Raw genomic sequence first — 26,143 nt, forward strand, 5'->3', positions numbered from 1 at the left:
GATGGGGTCAATGTGATGAAGGAAAGCGGATCAGACAATGTCACCAAGTCATCTTGGCAACTTAAGCCTTTTCATCTTCCCCGTGAAGCATCCGCAGGTGAAAAATACCAGGATTGTCAATCTCTGAAACCGCACTTGCATCTCCTCCTTCCCAGAGGTTTCGGGATAAAGCTCGGCCTTCGCCGACTCCCGAGGCAGGTGACCTTTCTTTCCTTGCTAGGCCTGCATCAGGCATGTGCGGGAGAGGGTGTGGGCTGGACTCTAAGCCAAGGGCTCTGTGTCCTTTCATGCGGCCCCCTGCCACGTTTCTGCGCCCCTCGTGTGGACGGTGGTAGAGAGAACCGGGTGGCCGACTCCACATTTTCAGGGGGGGCCCTTTATGCCCTAACCCTCTGAACTTGAAGGGGATCCTTAGGGCCCTGGCCTTGGGGCTGGCTACGTGCTGAGTACTGTAGGGTGAGGCTCCCCGGCATGAGAGGCCCAACAGTTTCTGGTGGTTTTCTTCAGTCCTTGATGGAGCAAATGTAATTTTCGCAAGTACCTGGGTATTAACAAAACTGCTCGTGTGTCTTCATGAGAGGTTTGAGAAATGCAGCACCGTTAAAACAAAAATGGGCCTTTTTAGGTTGGATTACCTATTCCATGCACAGAGCATTCAACGGAGAGAAAAACTATGTGCCTTTATGATACGAATATTTGGGTGTTATTTAAAACCGTTACAGAAAATCATCAGAAAGCTAAAGAATAACGTGTATTGATCTTTGCTTTGTATTTATGTGGTGGGGAGTTAGCTCTGGTTTGTCTTCTTTCCGTGGATTTGGGGTTTAGTAATTAAGAGCGAGAGCTTGTTTAGCAGAAGGAAAGCTCAGCCCTACCTATGTCCCATCCTCCTTCTCATTCCTAAAATTGTTTACCAAAATGCCAGGTCTTCCCCCACTGCTAACCCGAGGACCAGGCAGGCACCTGGGGAAGATGAGGAGGGGGCAGCAGAATGAGTACCTAGCCTGTGAGCTTGGGGACGGCCGCTGGGTGCTGGTAGGTAGGCCCCGGGCGGGGACGGAATGGTTTCCACGGTCACTGGGTCTGGCCTCGAGCGGCAGCAAGTCCTGGCCCCTGAATTCGCGTGCGGGTCTAGAGGGGCTGGTGGACCCTGATCTGACACCCTGTTACTTCTATAAAAATATGTGGCTTCCAGACAAGGTCAGTGTGTCCTCTTGAAATAGAGGGAGGAGGAAACAATGGCAGCTCCTTTCTCTGGATTTCGTTTTGGCCACGGTTGGTTGTATTCCCTCGGTGGCGAGAAGGTTCTATTTGCAAAAAAAAGGCTTTTCACACTGGAGACAACTATGCCAGGCCACACGTGACTATGGCAGACCACAGCGGAGCCCATCCAAGTGCACACTGGTCCTTTTTTATTCTGATTATCTGATTTAGAGAGCTTGATTGAAGAATTAGTTTAAAAAAACAAAAACAAAAACAAAAACAGACCTACCAGAGCGTGGGCCAGAATTTATTAGTTCGTTGAATATTTTATTGCTAAGGTATTAGAAAACGCGTGGCTAATGATGTTTGGCGTCTTTATACTGTGTGTGATATCTTATTACTAGAAAGCTACTTACGTGGAAACGAATGTTTTCGCTCATTTTTAAAACAAAAGGTGTTTCATTATTGTCTTTGTGCGGCGTGTCTGTTTCTAGTTGTGACACGGTCTACTAATTGGGTCCCTTTACTGCGTTAGGAGCGACGTTTTTAATACAATACTAATTTCAAAAGCATATTTACGTTCTGTGTTTGCGTCTTAATTTTGTCGCCGTCGACCTAGTCAGGTAAAGACCTATTGTTGAACACAGATGACGTGATTTCTTTTAATATCAACGTCAGAATTGTGTCCCCCAAATGTAGAGATTTTCCGTATGTTCGTGTTAATCTCCTCCCTGTGTTGACTTGATGATGATCTCCCCCAGTGTCTGACTCTACCCCTAAAAACAGTCGTGTGCCTGTTCGAGAATAAAATCATCAATTCAGGAGCTTTAAAAAGGCATGGGGATCCCTGCATGGACGTTTTCCCAGAGCTTTCAAGCGGCGGAGCCCTCTGCACACCAATCTGGGGGCGCCCCCCCCCCCCCCGGCAGGCCCGGAGGAGGCATGTGCCCCGGCCCTCCTAGGAGGAACGGCTGTCGCTGCTGCTGACCCCCAACAGCACAGGAGCCGAGGGGAAGGAGCCCAAGGGGGTGGGGGGAGGAGGATCCGGGAAGGGTGGCTCCCTCGGGGCATTAATCTTGGGGTCGGTGAACTTAGGAGGCTGAGCGGCCTCTGCGACACACCGACGGCCCCGTGCGCCCCACGGCGGGCTCCCTCGGAGCAGGTCCCCCTGCGTGTGGCACATGGGGGCTCCCATCGGGGCCTGGCCGGAGCCTGTGGCCCCTCCCGGGACCGGCCCGTCGGAAGCCAGTTCCTCGCCAGGAGGAGCAGGACCTCGTGCACCACGGCACTGGCACTGTGAAAGCAGCCCCCTGCGCCGTGGTCGGAGCCCTGCGCCGCAGGCGGGATCTGGGTTTGACCTGTGTCAGCGGCTGTGAGACACCGAGCCTGGGGGACTCAGGCCGTGGGCCTGGGAACCAGGACAAAGGCTTGCACTGGGCCCCTGCTCAGCAGGGAGCCTGCTTCGCTGGCTGCTCCCCCCCACCCCCGCCCCGGGTTCTCTCCCCACCCCCGCGGTCTTCACCCCCCCCCCCCTTAACAAAGAAATAAAATCTTAAAGAAAGAAAGAAAGAAGGAAAAAGAAAGAAGGAAAGGAAGGAACCTAAGCAAGTTAATTTGGGGGCTTGGCTTTCTCGTCCATGACCTGGGGGTTGGGCAATTGCCTGCGGGGTGTTGAAACCTTAGAGCGTGTAGGGAAAGTGTATTAAGCCCTAGACGGTGTGGTGCCCTGGAGGGGTCGGGGGTGCGGTGCCCTGGAGGGGGTGAGGGGTGTGGTGCCCTGGAGGAGTGGGGGTGCGGTGCCCTGGAGGGGGTGGGGGGTGCGGTGCCCTGGAGGGGTGGGTGGCGGGAGGGCAGGGTTGCCATGTGATCAGTGGATCGATGCCAGCTGACAAGGTCCCTTTCCCAAGCGAAGGCTTGTGGTCGGCATCTGGGTGTCTGCTCCGCTGCTCAAAACCAAGACTTAGCTCATTTGCTCTGAGTTGCTCTTGTTGCAACAGCAGATGTGACTCCCCACAAATGAGTATTCATTCAGTGTGGACATGGACCTCCGGGTTCGAGAATAGTCCCCACCCCTTGTCCATGGCTCGCTTTCCTATCCGGGCCTCTGTTCTGAGGCTGCCTTAATCACCAGCGGCTTTGGTTGGTGGGAACTAGAGGGCTAGGTGGTCTGCTAAGCCATTTCAGCTGAAGGATTGTCCCCGTCTGGTGGCACCAGTCACCTTCCCAGAGAGAAGAGCACCTGTCAAAGCTCCAGTGTCAGATACTTAAGACGGTGCTGAGCCAGCAGAGGCTAAAAGACTCCTGGAATTCCCTCTAGGCTGCGGGGCCTGCTCGCGGCGGCACCGTCCAGTGCCCACTTGGTGATTGACGCTGAGCAAGGGCTCCGGAAGCTGCTCTGGGATGAGAGGGATGGAAAGGTCTTGTTTTTAAAGTCTCCACGTGGAACTTTCATTTTATTTATTTATTTTTTTAAGATCTTATGTATTTGTTCATGAAAGACAAAGGGAGAAAGGCAGGCTCCCTACAGGGAGCCTGATGCGGAACTCGATCCCAGGACCTGGGGATCACGCCCTGAGCCAAAGGCAGATGCTCAACTGCTGAGCCACCCAGGCGCCCCTCCACGTGGAACTTTTAAATGTATAACCTTATCTTTATTTAGACCGCAGGTGACTTTTGGAGACCTCCCTAATCAGATCATGAGCACACTCCAAAACCGTCGTCAGGTAGTTATTGCACAAAGAACTTGCGTGTCCTATTGCTTATCCCCCTCGGTTTCCAAGGCCTACATTCTCTGACCTGATCCTCAAACCAGGGTGTGCCCTACATCCTGGCTATTTCCAGGATGCAAAGGACACAGAAATTAATGCTGGGGGGCTATCCTCAAAGTGCCACAAGGTTCTCAGTCGTGACAAGGCCAACGGGCAGTCGTGAGTAGAAGGGCAGACCCTTGGGGGCACCTGGGGGGCTCGATCGGTTAAGCATCAGACTCTTGATCACAGCTCGGTCCTCCATCTCAGCAGTGTGAGTTCAAGCCCTGCATGGAGCCTACTTTAAAAAGGTGGGGTGGGGAGGGGCCCTGAATTAAGAATGTGAAACACAGACCAAGATGAAGGAGTCACCCGGCACCCTTCCACCCCAAGGAGATGCTTGGAAAGCTAGTAGCGGTCCACTTTTTGTACTAGGAGGTAAGGGTGGAAGGTTAGAAGAATCATGTATTTTCCTTGCCGCCGTCAGAGAATGTCCCTGACTTTCTTCCCTATCTGCTCAGTCACCACAGCAAATAGGCTAAGTCAGGAAGCAGATAGTTTCAGGAGGAAAATATTGGGTGGATCTGTGTTAGAAGAATCTGGGACTCAAGATGTCTTCTTTCATAAGAAGTATGACCCTCAAGAGTTAGTGATAAGGAAATGGGGAGTGAAAGGATTTTAAAAGCAAAAATCTCCTTTTGAACCATAAGGACCAATTAAAAATGCAAGGCCTAAGATGAAACTATATTTAGTTTGAGGGAAAAATTTTTTCTTTTTTTTTTTTTTTCTAATAATGCCCTTTAATCAGGAATTCACCTACTGCACCAAAATGTAAATATCCCCCAGATAAAATTACTGGTATTTTGTGGTTCTCACTTGAATCGAAGGTCATTCCAGTAAATGCTCTCAGAGGAGTCACGGTGAGTCAGCAATGCCAAGAGGCAGATTTACTTATCTTGACTCCATAACACTGATTTTTTTCATCCTGAAATTCATGAGAGAATATTCCCTCACGTTTTTTTCATTCCTTGAAGATGTCCACATTGCACTGGAAAAGGGTACGTCTCGCTCTTGGAGACAGTGGCTTCTTCTCTTTTCATTGGAGAGAGTAGCACTTTCTTACGTGGTCTGCCCCGGAGCTCTGCCCTCAACGAAGATGAAAGCAGGGAGGAGGTGGGAGTTGGGGAGACATTTAAGAATAAGGAACAGAGCTAAGAGGACCGAAGGTAACAGGAGGGCAGCATGGGAGATACGTGGACTTATTACTAACCGCTCTGACAAGAAGACCTTGTTTTAACGTTCCTCCAAAGTGGGATTTTATTGGGTCACCTGCTTCTTTGTGAAGTTTTGATAGCAAGAGGAGACTTCGAATCTGAGGCTTAAACATCGTGATGATTCCACATCATTGTCTTAACACGTCTGTCGCTGTATTGCTACAGTCACATATCGTGATTGGCAGGAATGGAAGGATCTCTGTGTGCAGCTGGCAGATGGGCCAGTATGTTCCAAAGGAAAGCATGACCCTCCTTGTCACTCCCTGGGCTAGTGGTATACCTAAGACGGGGTCACCAGGCCCCAGGTAGGCCTTTCCGGATGCTCTTATGGCCCTAACTTAATAAACCCAAATCCCTCCCATTTTGTTATAAAAAGTAACCTGTTAGCCCACAGCTTGGTAGTCAGAAGATATTCATTGGTGATGAGACCTATTTACCTGTGAAATAGTCCATCGAACTCATATTTTTTTTTAAGTTCCTAAATATCACCAAGATACATACGGCATAGTTGAAGTCAAATTTAGTTTTTCATCGTTCAGGTTGTCCATACACACACACACACCCCATGTATGTATCATAGGCCTTACTAAAACAACAGCAAATTTGGTTACTAAGCTGCACAGATTAAATAGATGTGGGAAAAAATAAATAAATAGATGTGGGTTTCATTTAGAAAAGTGCTGGATGCCTAGGTCAAGTTTCTGGAAAGCAGGAGTGAATATAATTGCTTGAGCCCTGGAACAGCTGCTGGGGTGTTGGGGTTATCTCTACCCTCGTGACCCATTTAAAGGAAGGAAATGAATTGGAGATGTGACTTAGCAGTTTTCTTTCCCAACTCTCAGAGCTAATATATCTTTTGTGGATGGAGCTGTAACGGGAATGTTAGCACGTTTCTCCTACTTTCTTTTGGGGGAAAATGTCCTTAGGATATATATCAGGTTTTTTTCTTTTTCTTTTTTTTTTTTTTTTTTTTGGTTTTATGCTCTTAGATGAAGTAAACTTGATGTACCCCCTCCTAGCAAAGCAAATAGACACGTGCATGTTAGAAAGTTTCATTTTGTCTATCTCTGGAAGTGATAGCATAAATTGTTGGGTAAGCCTTTGAATGGTAGCTGATGCCAGAAAATATGACCCTCTGGCAAGCAAGAATGGTTAAGAACGAACACATAATAAATGAGGACGGCCATCTGTGGAAGGAACCTATCTTCAACATGTAACTCAAGGCGGTATTTTTGGGAAAGAGGTGTCGAGAACTGTTTTGTACTCAACGGGGGTGGTGGTCACACAACTTTGTCGAAACTCCTAGAATACAAATGAATTTTACTGTACGTAAATTAAAAATAAGTCTGAAAATGTAAAAGAGATATACCCCAAAATTCTACTCTGTGCATTATTGTAAAGATAGTAACTGAGGATACTTGGGAAATAGTCAAGGTGAGCAGATTGTTAGAATGCTCCCAGTAATGATATGCGAAGTCTTCTCTTTAGAAGGCACCTGTCCATATGGTATATGAAGAGGGGCTCTCAGTTACAAGTTTTCGATGATCTTAATTATTGGTCTTTCCAAAGGGGAGACTTTGAATATGGCAGATAGACCTGCTTTTTTGTTTGTTTGTTTTGTTTTGTATGTTTTCTATTCCGCGTAAATATTATGGGGACAGGGATGATGCCTTAAATTATCCTCCAAGGTCTAATTTTTGGCCCCAATTGCATATTCAGTAAATAATCTTCCATTATTTCTCCAACATTTTTGTGATGTACATCTAGCACCAGTGGACAAAATCCTTCTGGTCGTTAGGAAATCTATTACTACCCCTTGTCAATCAGTAGGTTGGTATTGACATGCAGGTCAACAGATGACTCTTGTGAATACATAATTTCCTCTAAAAGTGGTTGACTGAGTACTTTTATGGAATGAAGCACATGAATGTCCAAACCCACAGCCTAAATCCGGAGTTGTGGCAGCTCCGGCAGGTGCTACTGGCCCATGGAGTCCCCTGAGCAGTCAGTGCCTTCTTAGCAGTCAGTGCCTTCTTTCTCTGATACCTGTCACTGGATGTATTCACCAGTCCGTCCCCAGACTGTACCGGGCAGGAGGTAGAGAGAACCTCACCTGCTGGAGGCTTTTCTGGAGACACTCAGGTGAAACTTTCCTTTCTATCAGAGCTGGGAACAAAACTGCCCACGTCTCTGATGCTTATCACATTTGCCATTGACTGGCTGCTGTGCCGCTAGTCACCTCTCTGTGTGGGTAGGAATCTCATATTTCTAACAATCTGGTTAGAAAGTCAGAAACTTGGCTGGTGACTGATCTATTGTTGGGACCCAGCACCTGTGTGGGAATTTATTTAACAAGCCCGTGTTCTAGCTTGCTCTTGCTCCCTGATCCCTACTCCGACCCGAAAGGAGGAGCTGCTGGTTGACTTGACCTGTTCCAATCCATCCAAGCCCAACTTCACATCGGTAAACCACCAAGAGCAACTCTGATGAGGCAGGTGATTTAGCTAAGGTGTGGAAAGACTAGGGTTTTGCTTTTCAGGAAACATGGCCCCTTCTGCTTCATGCGGGTTTGGGTTCCTTAGCCAGTATATCCCATATTCCTTTGGCCTGAAAGGTGGAATTCAGTCCTGTTACACCGAAATAATGTGAATGAATGTGAGCGGGCTCTGCAAATGCCTAGTGATCAAATGCCACTGAGCCTCTGAGGGAGTGTAGAACATGCCCATGTTCTAGCAAACAATATCCCAGGAAGGCAGGCCACCACAGTTTCTCTCAGTTTCTCCAGAGCTGCAAGTTCCCCCATGATCTGCTGGGAAAATGCCCATTAGTTTTGTAGAAGTGCCCAGCCTAATGGGCAGATGGATCTGTGACCTCACCCTTTCTTTTTCTTTTTATGTAGAAAAAAAAAAAATTCCGGCTCTATTTCTGTCTTCTGATGCTTATCACTTTCATCCTGGATACCAGTCCCCCCCACACACACTTTTTAGTTGAAGATCTTCTCCTTAACCTGCTTCCTGTTGATTTTTCTATGGGCTCTGCCACCAAAAGAATTCTTGGAAAATATCTATACATATAGATCTATTTATTTCCTCATGTACTTGTACCCCTTGCCTGTCTCTTGGAAGGAAGTACAAGAATCTGGTAATACTGGTTACCTCTAAGGAGGAAGACTGTATGGCTGGTGGAAGAAGGCTTGGGAGTCCCAAAGTTGAGTTACCGGTTCAGGATGGACCATTGCCATCATGGTCTTAAGGTCTCCTGTGACCATAGATATAGGAAGATGCCCTGTGGGTGAAGAGTTCCCTGGGTGGAGAGGAAACTTTTAATTGTATAACCCCTTCAACTTAGTACTTTTGCACGCTCTGACTTAGCTATTCAGATACTTGCATTAAAAAAGTAAAAATTCATAATGGCTTTCAAACAGCAAACATTCAGATAAAATTAAACCTGGGATCCCCTTCCTTTTGAGTGCTGAAGAATTCTCTTGAAGCATTTCTTTGGACTCCTCTCAAGTGTTCTTCTCCCCAAGGTCTTTTGATGCCCCTGGCAGAGTTAATCCTGGCTTATACTTTGGGCGTGCAGCCTTATGACCCAGGGAGCTAAATGTAAGCGACCACGAAGACTCAGGCATGGAGAAGCCTCCCCCAAGCATTCCCTCGGGAAACCACTCTCTGTGTGGGAGCAAGAGGACAATGGCTGATAAGCCAAATGCTAACTTCAAGGAACTCATTATCTGGGAGAAGAAACTGATGAACAGTTGTGGGGAAACTACTTTAGGATCTACGGGAGGGGATTCTTGACCTGGCAGGTTGATGTGCTGGATGGATGTCAAAGAGCAAGAAGCAGAATGACGTTTCTTTGACTTAAAATATTTTCTTTCAATATATGCCTTTATCTCCTTTTTGTATCATTGAAACTTCGATTAGGATAACAAGAAACAGATGAAGGGGTATCAGTGATTGTGAGAGAAGCCAGGAAAACTTCTCCTTTCCTCAACCAGTGCCCCAGCCTTCACTACCCACATTTCCTACACAACAGAGGAAGACTTTGGTGGCTTGAAAAGTGGGCTGACCTTTGCTTAAGTGCATTAAGAAAACCAGGGTGTATCAGACAAAAATAAATGACATTCAGCCTTGCAAGCGCAGGTTAACATGAGTCTGATGTGAAGATTCACAGTAAACAGAGAGTCACACGCTGCAGATATGACTAATGCAGTTTCTCCATCCTACCCATCCCTGAGCTTTTCCTTGGCTCCCTCCCCAATGCTGGAAAGGGACTTTGGGATGCTAAGGATGACACCCTTGGATGTTGGGCAGTGTCAGGTTTTCCCCCAGGACCTCCTACAGTAATGCAGTTGCTTACAAGCTTCTTCCAGGGTAAAAGTCCAATCCTATTCCTGCCACTGCAGAATCATCAAACGTCACAGCCCAGGCACAGTCCAGCCCGCAGACAGAAGGAGTCCCCCGTTTCTCTTGGGTCCCCCAATGTGCGCCCACACCCGTCATGGAGACTCCTCCTGGCACACTTCCCCACACCACTGTGATCCCTTTGAGGTCCAGACGCATTCCTAAATTTTTTCCAAGTCTTCACTGCCTTATGCAATGACTGGTACTAATGTTTTTAAGCGATAGATACATTTCCAAATTGCAGTAATTTTCTAGTCATAAAACGATCTTGCTGTGTTCGTGAGTGCTAACCAGTAGATAAAACTACAAAAAGAGTCTGTGGAGTTTTGTATTCTTTCCTTCCAACAAATAGACCGTGCTTTGTGATTGTCATTTAGGGTTAGTCATCAAAAGGAATGTAATTTGTCTTCAGATGTGGTTCATCTCGCTTATCAATCACAAACGTATTTTATATTCTAATCTGTTCTAATGACCTGCTATGTGCTGTGTGTAGACAATGGCCCTGAAAAGCAAAGCCCACATTCCCAACGATGGGCACATTCGTCTTAGAATCCGTTAACTTCCAATCTAACCCGTCTCTCTTCCATACCTCAGGTGCTTATTACGTTAAAATGTAATAATACTCTAGGATTTGTAACTGCCTCAACATGTCTCATTCTGGGATTTTTTTCTTTGTCAACTTCTCCCTTCATTAGGCCCCACATACTAACTTTGACAAATACCTACCATTTGCTTCGATGTGGATGGAACTGGAGGGTATTATGCTGAGTGAAGTAAGTCAATCGGAGAAGGACAAACATTATATGGTCTCATTCATTTGGGGAATATAAATAATAGTGAAAGGAAATAGAGGGGTAGGGAGAAGAAATGGGTAGGAAATATCAGAAAGGAAAACAGAACATGGAAGACTCCTAACTCTGGGAAACGAACTAGGGGTGGTGGAAGGGGAGGAGGGTGGGGGGTGGGGGTGACTGGGTGGCGAGCAATGAGGGGGGCACTTGACGGGATGAGCACTGGGTGTTATTCTGTATGTTGGCAAATTGAACACCAATAAAAAATATATTATTAAAAAAAACTTTGTCTAAGAAACAAAGAAAGAAGGAAGAGAGGGAGGGAGGGAGAGAACCAAGCAGTCAGCTTGCCAACACCTTCCTCATGGACCATGCGTCCATGCGTTGTTGGATGGTTGTTAGAAAATCTTGCTCTCCGTTTCTTAGAAATGACTATTAGCTTCTCTCTTTGTTTCCACCCCCAGATCTAGGACGGTAGCCTGGGTGCCCGCTTCACTCCTAGGTTACCTCCAACACAATACTGCGTAGATATTGCTATATTCATAGTGTGTAGGGCTTGCTACTTGCGGCTCCAGTGTCCAGCCCTCCTCCCCCCTTTAGAAATGGAGCTGACTTTGCTTGTGGTGACGATACACCCGGCCAGTGCCCTAGCTCTTCAGATGTCCCTTCAGGTGGGGGTTGCCTTGAGCCACAGTTCTGGCCAGTGATGTGTAAGTAGCGGGGGGCTAGCGATTTCTGAGAAAGCTCTTGTAGTCATAACACAGAAACCACCCACTTTATCTTTTCCCCTTTGAAATCTTTCTGCCTAGAATATGGATCTATGGTTGGGGGCAGAGCAGTCATGTTGCAGCCATGAAACAAGGTAAATGACAGCGTTCCCTGCAAGTTACAGTAGAGGGGAAGACGGAAATTGTCAGTATGAAACCCCTGGTACCTTCTTGGTGCTGGTCGCTTTGTCGTTTGACAAAGCGAATCCTGTACTTTGTTAAGAAAATGTACTCGGAGCTGTATGGCTTATCACCACAGTCCCCACCTGATGCACAGGGCAATGTAAACTCCTCCCCCGGACGTTCACGTCCAACTGAAAACCTCTCAACCCCAGTGACACCAGGCTTCCACTATTCTCACCAAATGGAACAATCTGAGTTCTGTCTCCTGGCCTTTGTTTACACCGGTCAGCCGTTCAAGAATTTTCTTTCCATTGATCCATCCCTTTGTTCCAGGCTTCCTCCTGGAAAACTTTCCACCCTACCCTTATGCCCAGTTATCTTTCCCTTCTTTCTATCTTTCTTTTCTTTTTTCTTTTTTGATTTATTTATTTATTTTAGAGAGGGAGTGTGTGTTGGCAGGCATGGGGGAGGGGCAGAGAGAGAAGGAGAGAGAGAATCTCAAGCAGACTCCCTCTGAGCACTGAGCCCTACCAGGGACTTGATCTCTCGACCCTGAGATCATGACCTGAGCCAAGAGCTAGAGTCAGATACTTAGCCAGCTGAGCCACCTGGGCCCCTCCCTGCTTCCAAATCCTTGTACCAATCCCCCAAGCCCTGGGTTAAACACAGTGTTTTTTTTTTTTTTTTCCCTACTGCTCTCTGGATCTTTCATGCTTAGGTGTTTTCCCAAAAGCTCCTTTCAGCCTGGGACTCATACTCTCCTGTCTCCCGTTGTGCCGTGCACGGTACTAGTTACCAAGTTGCTCAGCACAGAGCTGTTGCCTGGTTAGGATTCTCTTACTCTGTACCGCTGTTAAAATGCATTTGTTTGTGGCCTTTAAAAGGACATGTGACTTTAGATTCTATTTCGGTCTAGTAAGTTAATATTACCATAAGTTGCCAGTTGAGGTTCAGTATGCGTTTGCCAGGTGGAGAAGTTGGCGGCAGCAAGCATTGTCATTGTGGGTTATTAGTTGCTATAAGCATGATGTTGAAGGGACACGTTGTCAATAGAGCATTAGCTGATGCTACACATCAACCTCCAGGCCCTTAAATCTGGGTTTTCAGCCTCAAGAGAACGTGAGATTAGGACTCTTTGGAGCCCGTTTCTGTCTGTCTCTGAAGTACTACAAAGGCCAGTTAATCAACTCAGCTTGGGTGAAGGGCCGCAGATATGATGTCAGGCTTCTGTGCCAAGTGGGACTGGGCTACTACAGTGGGTGGGACCGCTCAGTACTCTCCTCAAAGGGTGCCTTCCTCTTGTTTGGCTGAATGCAAGGAAAGCAAGGAGGGAGTAGAGGGGGAAAACGCTACTTTTTATTAAACCTCTGGAGGTTTAGTTACTCTTCTATGAAATGGAGATAATCACTGGACTTACATGGTGGACAATTTTGTGTTCTTCCTTAGACATGTCAACTGTGAAAAACAAAAAGGACATCAGAGCAAGGAGGGGGTTCCAAATTCAGAAATGAAGGTTATTGTAATTTCCCAATTTTCTTTTTTTTTCCTTAGAGATTGTATTTCTTTATTTTAGAGAGCATGGGGGTGGGGAGGGGCAGAGGGAGAGGCAGAGAGAGTCCCAAGCAGACTCCACGTTGAGCTTGGAGCCCGATGTGGGGCTCCATCACACGACCCTGAGATCATGACCCAGGCTGAAACCAAGAGTCAGACATTCAAGAAACCAAGAGTCGGGATCCCTGGGTGGCGCAGCGGTTTAGCGCCTGCCTTTGGCCCAGAGCGCGATCCTGGAGACCCGGGATCGAATCCCACGTCGGGCTCCCGGTGCATGGAGCCTGCTTCTCCCTCTGCCTGTGTCTCTGCCTCTCCTTCTGCCTGTGTCTCTGCCTCTCTCTCTCTCTGTGTGACTATCATAAATAAATAAAAAAAAAATTAAAAAAAAAAAAAAAGAAACCAAGAGTCAGTCACTCAACTGGCTGTGCCACCTAGGTGCCCCTAATTTCTCAATTTTCTATATTAATTTAGCTTCAAGGATATATATACCACATTAATACCCTTGCTTTCTTCCTCTCTGCCTCAAACATACACATTTGCATGCATACACCCACAAGCCATGTAAAGCTATCTTTATTTAATTTGTTATATTATTTATGCCTGTTATATCAATAGATGTGGCCATTATGGAAAACAGTAGGAGGTTCCTCAAGAAATTAAAAATAGAACTACCATATGATTAGCAATCTTGCTTCTGGGTATATATCCAAAGGAAATGAAACTATTATTTGAAGAGGTATCTGCCCTCCCATGATTACTGATGCATTATTCACAACAGACAAGAGGTAGAAACAACTCAGATGTCTGTCAAGGGATGAATGAATCAAGAAAATATATATAATGGAATATTATTCAGCCTTAAAAATGAAGGAATCCCGGCATTTGTGACAACATGAATGGACCTTGAGAGCATTGTGCTAAGTGAAATAAACCAGGCAGAGAAAGAGAAATACTGCATGCTATCACTTATATGTGGAATCTAAAAAAAAAAAAAGTGACCTCATTGAAACAGAGTGTAGAGAAGTAGTTGCCAGAGGCTTGGGTGTGGGGGAAATAGAGGGAGTCTGGTAAAATGGTATACAATTTTAGTTATAAAATGAAAAATCTCAGCTCTAATGTAAAACATGGTGTCTATAGTTGATAACATTGTACTCTCTATTTGAAATTTGCTAAAAGAGTAGAACTTAAATGTTCTCACAAAAAAATTTTTAAAGAGTGGTAAATATGTGGGGTGAGAGATGTATCGATTAACTAGTTGGAGATCCTTTCACAATGTGTATGTGTATCAAGTCATCACGGTGTTTAAATATCTTACAATTTATTTATTTATTTATTTATTTATTTATTTTAATATCTTACAGTTTAATTTGCCAATTATACCTTAATAAGCTGAGAAAAAAAGGGGGAAGTCTCTTCATAGATATGTCCTTCTACTACCTTAAAATATCAGCCAAAATATCTTATTGAATAACATTCCCTAGTCTAAGAAATTGCAATGACTTTGTCATTTGGTATATTCATCTCTTTTTAAAAAAAACAACAACAACAACATTTAATTAGCAAAACAAACAAAAATGATGGGGAACATGAAAAATCATTTCTTTTGGGACAGGCCTTGAGGCAAATGCCCACAGGATGCATTTATAAATGTCTGTGAGTTGCTTGGGGGCATTCTGGGGAGTCTCGGTGCTGCTTGGGAAAACTCCACCGGGCAGTCTTGACAGAAAAGAACAGAGTCCAAGCTTATGAGCAGCAACACTGAGGCTTGCAGGATTCAAAGGATTCCTTGGGGCCTCAAGGGCTCAAGAGTGACGCTGCCTCCACGAACTGACCTCTGATGCAGTTATTGCTCACCTCAGGCCAGGCACGTGGGGGTGAGGAGAGAAGGGATGCTCCTGCAAAGATGTGTAAGATGCATTGCCTTTCCTCAGGTAGCTTGCCAGCTCGCCGAGGAGGAAACGAGCTAGAGATTGTAGGGTCACAGATTGTCAGAGTTGGAGGGGACCTACAAGGTCTAAAATATAAACCACATTCTAAGTCTCTTAACCATTCAGGGTCTTGTTTTCCACATTTATGAAACAGCGCTGATAGTGCCTGCCCTAGTAGTGAAGTTCACTGAGATACTGTATCGTGTAGAGTGCCTGCGCGTAGTAAGTGTAGTTCAATCTGCCTTTAGTATCAGGTTATCACAAGTCAGCAAATTATGGTCATTAGTGATGCCGATGATAGAACATTGCTTTCACGTGGGGCAAGAGGGAGGGGGCATGCTCTGTGGGGCCGCTTCTGGTTTCAGTGATTGGCCTGGGCTGTCCAGGAGGGCTCTCCCATAGTGCTTCACTCTATAGAAACAGGGGACACAGCGACACTAATTGTCCTGAACAAGAAGCAGGCATCTAACCACAGCCCTGTCACTAGCCTTGGGCACTAACAGAGCTTTCTGCAAGCCAAGAAACCAAGTGTGAGCCCAAGTGATGATGCCCTGACCTTTCGAAAGTTATATAATCTCCCATCCTCCAGCTCTTTCACAGCTCCAAGCTTTATTCTCCAGTGGCAGTCAGAAAAATATCTTTACCGCTCATTTATTCGTTCAAAAAAAATCTTTACCACTCATTTATTTGTTCTGCCTTGACCTACTAGACCACAGTCTCCATGAGGCCAGGTCCTCGCCTGTTCTATTCACCGTTGGACCACCTAGCAGAGTACCCTACCCATAGTAGGTTAGCGCATTGGAATCACTCGGGAACTTCTCAATGGACAATACCCACTCACCCCCACACCTAAAAACAATGCCAAGCCTAGACCCTTCCCCAGATCTAAATTATATCAGGAGCTCTGGGGATGGGGACCAGATACAGGTGTAATTTAAGAGTTCTGTAGGTGATTCTCACTGCCACCCAAGAACTACTTTGGGGGCGTGTGATAAAGCTTTGTTGTGTATAAATGTCAGAACCTCTACAATAAGGGAAAGGGCAGTGGACCTAGGGTGGTAGAGGAAGGACTCTGATGGAAGAAGCCCTGTGACATGCAGTCATCCTTCCCTTTCTGCGACACAATCAGGCTACTAGGAATGCGGTGTAGGGGTGATAAGATTCTTCTCTATGACAAGGCTGAGTTGATGAGGCACAGCCCATGCCATGGCCATTTTGGGGTACAGGTAATCCACAAAGGAAGCATGCTGGGCAGGTCGTGCTGGACCTGGTGGTGATGGGGGTACCACCAGTGCATCATTTGAGTGCATAGGAGTCTCAGACTAGAGAAGCTTCCCCACCCCTTTTTCTCCTCCCAAGCACCAACCTATCCCAAGGCCCTGCCTAGCCACCTGCTGAGAAGCTGGGCTGCAGATCTGGTTCCCCATAGGGATGGCTCCTCTAACCTGCAGAGCTTGACAATGCGGAAGAGAGTACAAGAAGGTTTTCTCCTGGCATGACTGATACTTGTGAAAGGTTGAGCTGTGGGATTTTTTTTTTCTCACTTCTCTCTTGGAAATCACCTCCATATGCTGATTGGACTGTAGGAAAAGACTTCTTCTTTACATTGAGAAAGCATTTCCCATTATATTTAGGAAGCGAAGTGGAGTTGCTGTTTTTTCAGCTTCCTTAGTGGCTTTTAATGCCATTTGTCAAGCTTGATTGTCTTTTGAAGAAAAAAAATCTTTTCACTTTTGAACAATAAGTGACTAAAGGAAAAATCTTCTCTTGTACTTTGGTTGATAGTTCGCACCTTTTAGAATATCTTGCTCATATTTTTAGAAAGAAACGGCTGGTGCTGTTGACATTTAATTCCATTACAATGCCTCATCCAATTCCTCCTCTCCCAGATAGGATATGCAGACTATTGGAAAATATTCAATGACACTAATCCAAATGTCTCTATTAAGTGTGGAGGAAAGGTAGAGTGTGCTTTTAATATCCTCGAAGCTGAGCTAATGGCATTGAAATGGCTGATCTTAAGAAAGCCATTATGGCAGGAAGAGACGACTCTTAGGTGCTATTGATATCTGCAGTGAGTTAGAGGGCTTTGAAACTGGGGTTGAACGAACAGGTTTTCCTGGATCAGGATGAGTTTTATACAAGGGACGTTGCTATAAATCAGTGTTGTTAGTAGTAACATAATAGCCGTCATTAAGCAAGGACTCACCACATGCAAGACTTTTACATGGATTGTCTCATTCAATCACTACTATCACTATCCCTATTTTCCAGAAACGGAATTTCAGGCACAATAACTATAAATTATTTGTCTAGGGTCACGTGGCCTGCAAGTAGCAGCTCTTAGCCAGGCGTTGGTAAACTTCTACTTAAAGGGTCAAAGAGTAAATATTTTTGGCTTTGTGAGACCTACAGTCTCTGTTGGGACAATTCCTCCCTGTTGTAATGAAAGCAGCTGTAGTGGCCACATGCAAACAAATGGGAGTGGCTGTGTTCCAACAAAGCCTTTTATACTCAACCAGGTGATGGGCTAGATCTGGCCTTGGGGCCGTAGTTTGTTGACTCCTGCTCTTAGCCATGACACTGGGCTCTCTCTTGAGGGCCTGTTGCTGGACTCTCTTTTTCATAACCCTCTTTCAAGATTTTTACATTTACCTACGGGCTATTGCAAACACTCATCAAGCCTATTTGTACAGTGGCCTACTGGGCAAACAATTCAGTTTTTTGATGAGTTGTAATCCTCAGTGCTAGCAGCACTCCAAATGTTGTGATAGGAAAGGGCTTTTAGATGAGGGGAGTCGTAACCACACAAGGACTCTTCAGAGGGAAGCATCTTAGCTCTCAGCAGTTTGTAGGCTGGCGCAGTGGAAGAGAAGTTAGGTGCTTGCGGCACCCACTCCTTGCCAGGCATTTGCAGGGGCTCCTCACATTCTGCCTTCGTCAAGAGGGTCTTTACGTACTACTCCTTCCAAGTTTCAAGGTGACACTTGAACATACACCACCACCAAGATAAAAGAACTGAAGAAGGTGGAGCATTATATAACTTACTCCTCATATCCACCCCGCAAGACCATTGTCCCACATTTTATAGATGAGAAATAGCAGCTCAGAGGGAGGTCATTTGCCTGAGGCCAAAGAGCAAATAACTGGCTGGCTGCATTGGCCTTTCATCGCAGATACGCCCACTGTCTTGACCTGTACCCCTTCTGTCGGGCCACGCTGCCCCTTCGTAGTGGATGGCACACCTCACCTTGCTCCATAACTCAATCACAAACTCACTTGGGTTTGGAAAGCCAGTTAAATTTGATATTCTGTTTACTTCTAGTCTGTAGAAAGACTAGGAAACCTCGGTGAGCCCTACTTGCTTCACACAGCTGCTGTAATAATCAAACAAGGTAGAGCATCTAAAGGATACTTGGAAAGGGCGAAACCTCTCTAGATGTGTGGTGGTGGCATCTGTCAGGGAACTGGTTGGAGCTGTGGTGAGGCAGGCCCCTTGGCCTCTTCACCACCTAGCTGGCCACCGAAAGCATTCCCCTGCACCCAGAGGACCCTGGCCACTGAATCATTCAGATTGCCCAAGTCTGGGAAGGAATTGGCCCCTAAAAATCCCCTGAAATCAACCCAAAGCTTAGGAACTTGGAAAAGGTTACAAAACAGTCATCCAGCTCCTAGTCACAGAAGTGTCCTTTCTATCCCTCCTCGCACTGCATTCGTCCTACTTCTATTCCTCTAGTTTCAAGATGGCTTTTTCTTCTCCTCAGGATGAGTGTAAATCCAACCGTATCTTCCAGACTGATCCCCTGCCTCGTTCTTTCAACAACGTGCTAGGGAATGATTATACCAGCTTCATTCGAAGACTGAAACTCCCAACTCATTGTGGGGAGAGGGCTTTCATGTGTCTTTGCTTAAAACTGTGACCTTTTAAAGCCCTTGGGGGGTGGGGAAGTTTGAATAGTTTGATTATATATAAGGAAGAAAAAATCCTGTGTATCAAAAATCGCATAAAATTAAAAAGGAAATGGCAGACTGGAAAAATAATTGCATAATTGCAGCATATGACAGAGAAACAGTATCATTTGATATCTAAGAGCTTCCACAAATCAGTCACAAATGTGACTACTTAACGTGGAAAATTGGGCAAAAGCCATCTAAAGGGAACACACATGAACAGTTCTAAAGACAGATTAAAAAAAAATTTTTTTTTTTTTTTGGCTAGTCTCAAGTAACACCAGACACCTAATTTTCATGGAATCACCAGTATCGGAAATGTTTTCACAAAACATAGAGGATCATATCTGCCACTCGTAAGTTCTGTGTCTGTACATGGGCATGTGTAATCTCTGAATAAATCCACACCTGCGTGAGGCCATTCAGGTGACGGAAGAGAATGGTACCAGAGACAAGGATTAGACCGAGTTTCAGATTTAAAATCTATGAAGACACCGTATACCAATAGAGCCAAGATTTCAAGTTTGAGACTCTGGACAAAGGAAGAAAGAAATACGTCGGTATTTAGGGAGGAAGATGGAAGCAGCCTCCCAAACTCTTGTCCTGCAACAATATCTGGAATGAAAAGCACAAGGCCCCAGGTTCATCTAAGGCCGCGATCACACAGGGAGAAAATCCATTCATGGAACTAAATCGTCCTAATGCAGATGACATTTCATGAGGCGAGACTACAACCAAAGTGTGAAGGACATCCTCCCAATCAATGTGAAAGTGTGAGGAAATAGCTGGATCTAAGTTGAGTAAGAATTGTGCAACAAATGGATGAGGTGGTGAGGAAAAGCCAATTAACACTGACAGCCTTACTCTGAGAGTCTGAATCTGGAAGATTCTGGATAAAGACTATTTCTTCGGAAGGGCTAGCCAAGGGAAGAATTCTCAGCGGTGCTTTGCCGTAGCCGATTGTCTGTTCCTTGGAGCTTTTTGACTCTGAGGGTTGGGAACAACTCGGTCTCAGTAGATCAGTCAGTCTGTCTCTCCCCGTCCCCCTCTCTCCATGATCTCTGGTACCATTCTCTTCCGTCACCTGAATGGCCTCACGCAGGTGTGCTTATTAAAAATAAGAGGGCACATTTGATAGCATCATTCAGTAGAGTTTTGGGGAAATAACCCTTTCAGGTTTTCATCTTCATTCATGCTGACTGAAGAAATGCTGGAGCGAATTTAAGATGGAACTATCCAATTGAGCGAATAATGTGGTGAGTAAATAACAAAACACCTTGTACTCACCCTCTGGTAAGAGGTAACTCCTGTGAATTCCTAACTTGAAAACAAAATGTGAGCAAATTCAACCTAGAGTTTAGGGAATTGCCTATAATTTCTGAAACCTTTGTTTTTTCAGAGGAAAAGCCTACTCTGTAGGGATTAATGGGAAATTCGACGTGAGTGGAGATGCCTCTGCCTGAGATTTTTTTTTTTTTTTTTTTTTGCAACTTGAGAATCATCTCAGTGTAAGTTACCACAATATCACAAACTAGTTCTCTCCATAATCCTGGAATTATTTTTCATTTTAATAATTGGGGGCTAGGGAGAGAGAGTGCAGAGGAAGGGGAAAGGGAGTGGGAGAAAGAGAATCTCTGGCAGGCTCTACACCCAGCACAGAGCCCGACAGGCTCGATCCTGCAACCCCAAGATAATGACCTGAGCTTACAGCAGGAGCCCGACGCTCCTCCAGCTGAGCCACCCAGGTGCCTCTCTGCCTGAGAACTTTTTTAGGGGGAGTCAAGCAAGCCACACTTTAAGAGTGTCCTCGGTAGATCTTATTCTAAAAGAAATGAGTCCTGGGCCAATTCATATCTCGTGAACTTCGTGTGAAGAAAGAGTATGTGGGATATTCAAGGAAAGAAAGAGCCTCCGTGTGGACACTAAGACTAACAGGTGAACCCTGGGTGTTATCTAGGCTGCTGGCAGAGCACAGGCATGATGTAAAGCCCACAGAATGTTGTGGTTCACTGAAGAACAAGAAGAAAGTCATGGAAGTAGTTGAGATAAGCTGGCTGTTGGTCAAGATGAATTAAAGGACAGGATGAGTTAGTTCCAGAACTAGATGAAGGTGGGCAGCTCTACACAATTTATTTTTAAAGACCCTTAAGTAATATGAATTCATTACCCTCGTAAAATTTAACACTGAAATGTTTAAAGAAGAAAATGGAAATAATACTATCACCACCACCACCACCCCCCAAGAGTAACTGTTAATATTTTGGTTTGTTTCTTTCAAATATGTTTGCTTTTCCAACGTGGACTATTTACTATATGTCTCAATACAATACACAAATAGCACTGCAGTGGATGACTTTATACATAAATCTTGTATGAGTTGAGTCTCTGTCATTTCCTTAGATCAGATTCTCTAGAAATAGAATTACTGAGTCAAAGGATATGAATTTTCAGGTCTTAGTATGTGTTGTTAAATTGATTCCTGGGAAGATCGCTATAATTCATATGTAAACCACTCACTCATTTCCTTCAGTGCATCTTTTTACCTCCTGTGGATCCTTTCATTTTCCACCTGAAATTAAATAAGCTCCTAAACTTGACCCAACATTTTTGTAATAGAAATGAAAAATAATTCCAGGCTTATAGTGAGAGCTAGTTTGTGATATTGTGGTAACTTACACCGAGATGACTCTCAAGTTGCAAAAAAACCCTCTTTCATACCCGTCATTACATTTAGTTCCTATGAAAACCCCATGAGATGGAGAGAATTAATTGTAGAATGTTTGAAGCATGGGAGAGGATTTCAGGTGTCACCTTGTTCAGATTGTATTAGTGTTTCCATGTGACAGAGGCAGAGGGAGGAGAGGAGATTTTCAAAGTCTAGAGGCCAAGTGTCTAGAATCTCAGTTCATGTATTACTTGGCTCCTATATGACTTTTTTCATTCCCCACTTCCTCCTCTCCTATACCTTATTACCACTCCATTGGGAATTATACCACTCAGCCTCTCCCTGTCGTAGGGATTTGCGAATAATTGGAAATTAAGACTCAGACTCCTAAGCAGAGACAAAGCAATCTGGAAACAAGTGTCTTATCTGTGACGTGTATGAACACTTAGAAAAAAAGAAGCAAAGGGATGAAAACGAGCCAGTGGCATTGAGGTAGTCAGGGCTGAGTTTGGAGTGAACTTGATAAACCAAAGTTCATCAAGGGCAGTTTATCAAAGTTTATCAAGTCAAGGGAAACTTAGTAAGAACAAGTCAAGGGCTCCGGGCTCAGCTCCAGGTTTCACTACCAGACAGTTCTGGCCACGAGGACCGCTGAATGCCAGCGTGTGCTGACACAAGGGGAGTCATTTCCGTGGATAATTCTCACCTGCTTGTGTGACTTAGGTGGCGCAGGTGAGTTCTGTCAACGGACAGGGGAAGCTTCAGTGAACACTGTCAAGGCTTCTTCTGCCCCAAAGATTTGGACACTCTTTGTGCCTTATCATCTGGTTAATGCACTACAGGATCATAGTATACTGGGTAGAAGTTAAAGCAGCAGTCTGCTGATGTTTGGCAGACCGGCGTCCACCATGGCCTCTGGTCAGCTGTTGACTTTATTTAGAAGCATCTCAGTAGTATTTCCATTTTTGGAGGGGGTGTGATTTTAATTCAAAGAGACCATTTCTTAAAATGCTTGACATTTAAGATAATCTGGCACTGTATTGCCACCACTGAAGCCAAGTATCACATGTGTAGAGAGTGGCATGGCTTAGCGTATTGCGTGCGCCAAATTTTCCTTAAAATTAACATTTGTGCCATATGTTGGTACCCTAAACTCGATACTCCTTCGGCTGATGAAAATGCAAAGGGAAAACATTCTCCGACTAAGTCCCGTCCTCTTTCTTTGTGTATCCTTTCGTGTGTAGACACCATCAGTGATATCCCTCAGGGAGTGAAAATGAGGACCTGCTCTGAAACCCTTGGTGAGAGGTCAGGCACCTGAAGGCTTGAAGGCAGGAAGACCTGGGCTTGGCAGGCAAGGGGCCTGAAGGCAGTGAATCTGCAAGGCAGCCCTATGTTCAGGGTTTATCATTCGGCTCCTCACAATGTCTCAGGCAAGAACTTGGAAGTAGACTCCAGGCTCCTCACTCCCATCACAACGTTCCAGAGGGCTAGTGGGCAGGAGGTAGCCACAAATCTCTCATGGAATTTAGAGAGAGCATTACACTAGAACTTGACCAAATGCCCAGGAAATCTGAGGTTGACACGTGACCTATACTCGTACACCCCCCTGGGTGGGTCTTAGGTGCTAGATCTCCTGGCCTTGGAGGCTACGCCCCCTCTGAGTCACCTCCTCTGCTCCTACCTCTCCCTGTCACACACACGTGGCCTCCGTGGTGCAAGGAAGAGGTGATAGTCTTTATGCCTGTGGGCCAGCGGTCTGTGCCACTCTGGGGCTGCAGTGTACTCTGTCTATACCATTAATCACTCTACTCCCCAAACCCCTGGGTGCCTCAGGCCGAGTCTGCAGCTCCCCTTGGCGCAGGGGGCACAGGCTTTGCTTGTAAATATTGATCCTAAGCCCATAGCAAAGAGTAGGATGAACGAGTAAAGTCATGTTACCGCCAAAAACACCAGAGATTTAACCTACGATGGGAATTTGGGGCCCATTAAATATATGGCTTTGTTCCACTGCAGTATTAAATAAGAATTGTGTGTTCTCGGTGCTTAGGTAGGCTTTGGCATCAGTACCATGAAGCATGCACAGTATTTAAGGGGAATTTTTGAAAATCCTACCTGTACTAGAACCTAAGAAAGCATGGAAATCTACCTTCAGGGGGAAAAAAAGGTTATTACATAAATATTTAAACTATAAAAGTAGAGAGAATAATACAGTGAATCCCCATGTGAATCTCACACCTTGTTTCAATTATGGCAAATCTTATTTCTTCTAAACCCCATCATCCTAATCAGGATGATTTTGAAGTAGATCCACAACATCAGTTTATTCCATCTATAAATATATTTTAGAATGTATCTCTTAAACATAAAGATTTTTTTTTCCTAAAACACAGCCAAAACATCATTAGTTTCCTTAATCATTAAATATCCAGTTAGGATTCCAACCTCCCAAGAAAATCCAGCTCTTTTTGGGCTCAGAATGAAAACCATTATTGGAATTTTGTTCATTTGCTATTGAAGTAGCCACTTTCCCACCATCAGATCCCTTGAGATCATAGAAGAATTTAGAAGTTTGGAAGGAAAGATTTCTTTGGGAAATGATAATGAAAATAAAAAGGAGGAAAACCTATTTGGATTTCCTTAACCGGGAGGCAGTGATTGTTAAGACTGAAAAAGTTGACGCGTATCACGCAGCCCTGCTGTATTTCCTCCGTGCACCGAGGCATGGAAAAGACCAATTTCCTCGAATTCACCCACTTAGTCAATCACAAATTAGTCGATTTTGAAATTTAAGCTCTGCTTAAAGTATTATATACCTTTTTAAATTACTATAGAAGGACCTACATTGAAGTGTTTTGTACCTGGATTTATTGTGGCTGCTTTAATGGTTTAGAGCCACGTTGTCCAGCTTAGTACTCACTGCCACGTGTGGCTTTTGAGCACACGGAAATATGGCTGATCCAAATTCAGGCATGCTGTACGTGTAGAAAGCACACTGGATTTTTAAAATTTAGTAAAAAAAAAAAAAAGTATAGTACCTCACTAATAATTATTCTTTTGATTACATGTTTCAATATTTTTTTGATTTATTGGGTTAAATAGAATAAGTTGTTCAAATTAATTTAATCTGTGTTTTTTTTCTTTTTTAAATATAGCTTCTGACCAGGGTAAAGTTACATTTGTGGCTTGCATCACATTATGTTTCTATGGGACAACTCTGGTTTAGAGATTGTGTTTTTGATGCAGGACTCCATCAAGTCCTTATACAGCCAGGTCGGGAGAGGGCTGGGGCCAGTCTCTGTCTCATCTTCTCTTTCTGGTAAGCCTGGGCATGAAACCATCCTGTAACAAATGTTATTTTTTTTAAATCTATTTATAGAAAAACTGATTTTCCAACTTACCCTGTGGCTTGATCTACTACAAGTAGGTGAGTTCTATAAATAGGACAGTCTTACATCCACTGGTACAAGTATTTTAAACAAAGAACTGGGAATATACCTTGTGGCTCATCCAAACCTAGGTCTACTTTCTAAGTAGCTCCTGGATCTTGACCTTTCTTCTCATCATGACCTCCCAGCTCTCTCCGGGATCCACACCAGCACCGAGCACCGACTCACCTGAGCTGCTGCCTTTGTCTTGTACTTGGCCTTCCACATCCCTCTTGCTCCACTCAGCAAGCATGGAGTACCATCATTCCCTTGCTTCAAGGCCTCCAGCTGCTCCCCAATGATTTCAGCGCGAGGTTCAAAATCTGAACATGGCCCACAAGCCCAGCAGTCTGACCCTGTCCATTTCTCCAGCTGCATTTTGCTCACATTCCCCAAGCTCTCTGCATTTTACTCACATTGACCTTCTCTCAGTTCCTCATCCATACTGTGCTCCCCCTCCCTTCAGAACCTCTGTACGTGCCATTTCCATTGCCTAGGACACTCTTCCCCTGCCTCTGCCATCTTTGTCTGCTTGGCACTTATTTATTCGGGCGCAGCTCAAGGGTGCTTTCTTTAGCACCTTCTGACCAGGGCAGATACACCGATGTTGACGCTCAGCATTTGTCACAGTGGTCATTTTACATTTATGGCTGTGATTATCCACTTAACATCTGACTCTCTTTGTAAACCATTTGCTCTATAAGGGCAGTCATCCTATTAGTTCACACGCACTGCTGCATCCCAACGAAATGCCTGGCACATAACAGGCCCTCAGTTAACATGAAGGAACAAGGATGAAAGGCAAGATGGTTGAACCAACAAGAATCCTGCCTCTTCTTCCTTCACTGGAAGCGAGGAGGGCATACCCCCCGTAACCATTCCTCCACAGCTCACTAACAGAGTCCTGGGCAGGCCTCCTGAGCACTCAGGTATGGATTAACAATTCCCTAGGTTCTGTTTTTATTGTCCATGCAGAATCCAACCATTCCTCCCCACCTGCACTGCCCCTACCCTGGCCCATGCCACAGTAGGCTTCTTCCAGGAACTTTGGCCTTTTTTTCCCCTTTTTTTGGTAAAGATTTATTTATTTGTTTTTAGAGAGAGAGGGTAGGGGAAGGGGCAGAGGGAGAGAGAGAAAGAGAATCCCAAGCAGACTCCCCATTGAGTTCAGAGCCTGATGTAGGCAGGATCTAATGACTCTGAGATCAAGATCTATATCAAGAGTCAGACTTTTTTAAAATTTTTTTTAATTTTTTATTTATTTATGATAGTCACACAGAGAGAGAGAGAGAGGCAGAGACACAGGCAG

General features: G+C 45.0%; 1 protein-coding gene across 1 annotated transcript in view; it reads right to left on the reverse strand.

The window, feature by feature from the left end:
- The window catches only part of ZNF366 (zinc finger protein 366), a 46,831-nt gene extending 21,608 nt beyond the window's left edge, over positions 1 to 25,223 (reverse strand). The window contains exon 1 of the mRNA XM_072826764.1: positions 25,024 to 25,223. Within this exon, the coding sequence (XP_072682865.1) occupies positions 25,024 to 25,087 (64 nt within the window). The 5' untranslated portion in view covers positions 25,088 to 25,223. The remainder of the gene's footprint in view (positions 1 to 25,023) is intronic.
- Positions 25,224 to 26,143: the final 920 nt, after the last annotated feature.

The sequence above is a fragment of the Canis lupus genome, chromosome 5 (assembly GCF_048164855.1).
Source record: "Canis lupus baileyi chromosome 5, mCanLup2.hap1, whole genome shotgun sequence".
Lineage (NCBI taxonomy): Eukaryota > Metazoa > Chordata > Mammalia > Carnivora > Canidae > Canis > Canis lupus.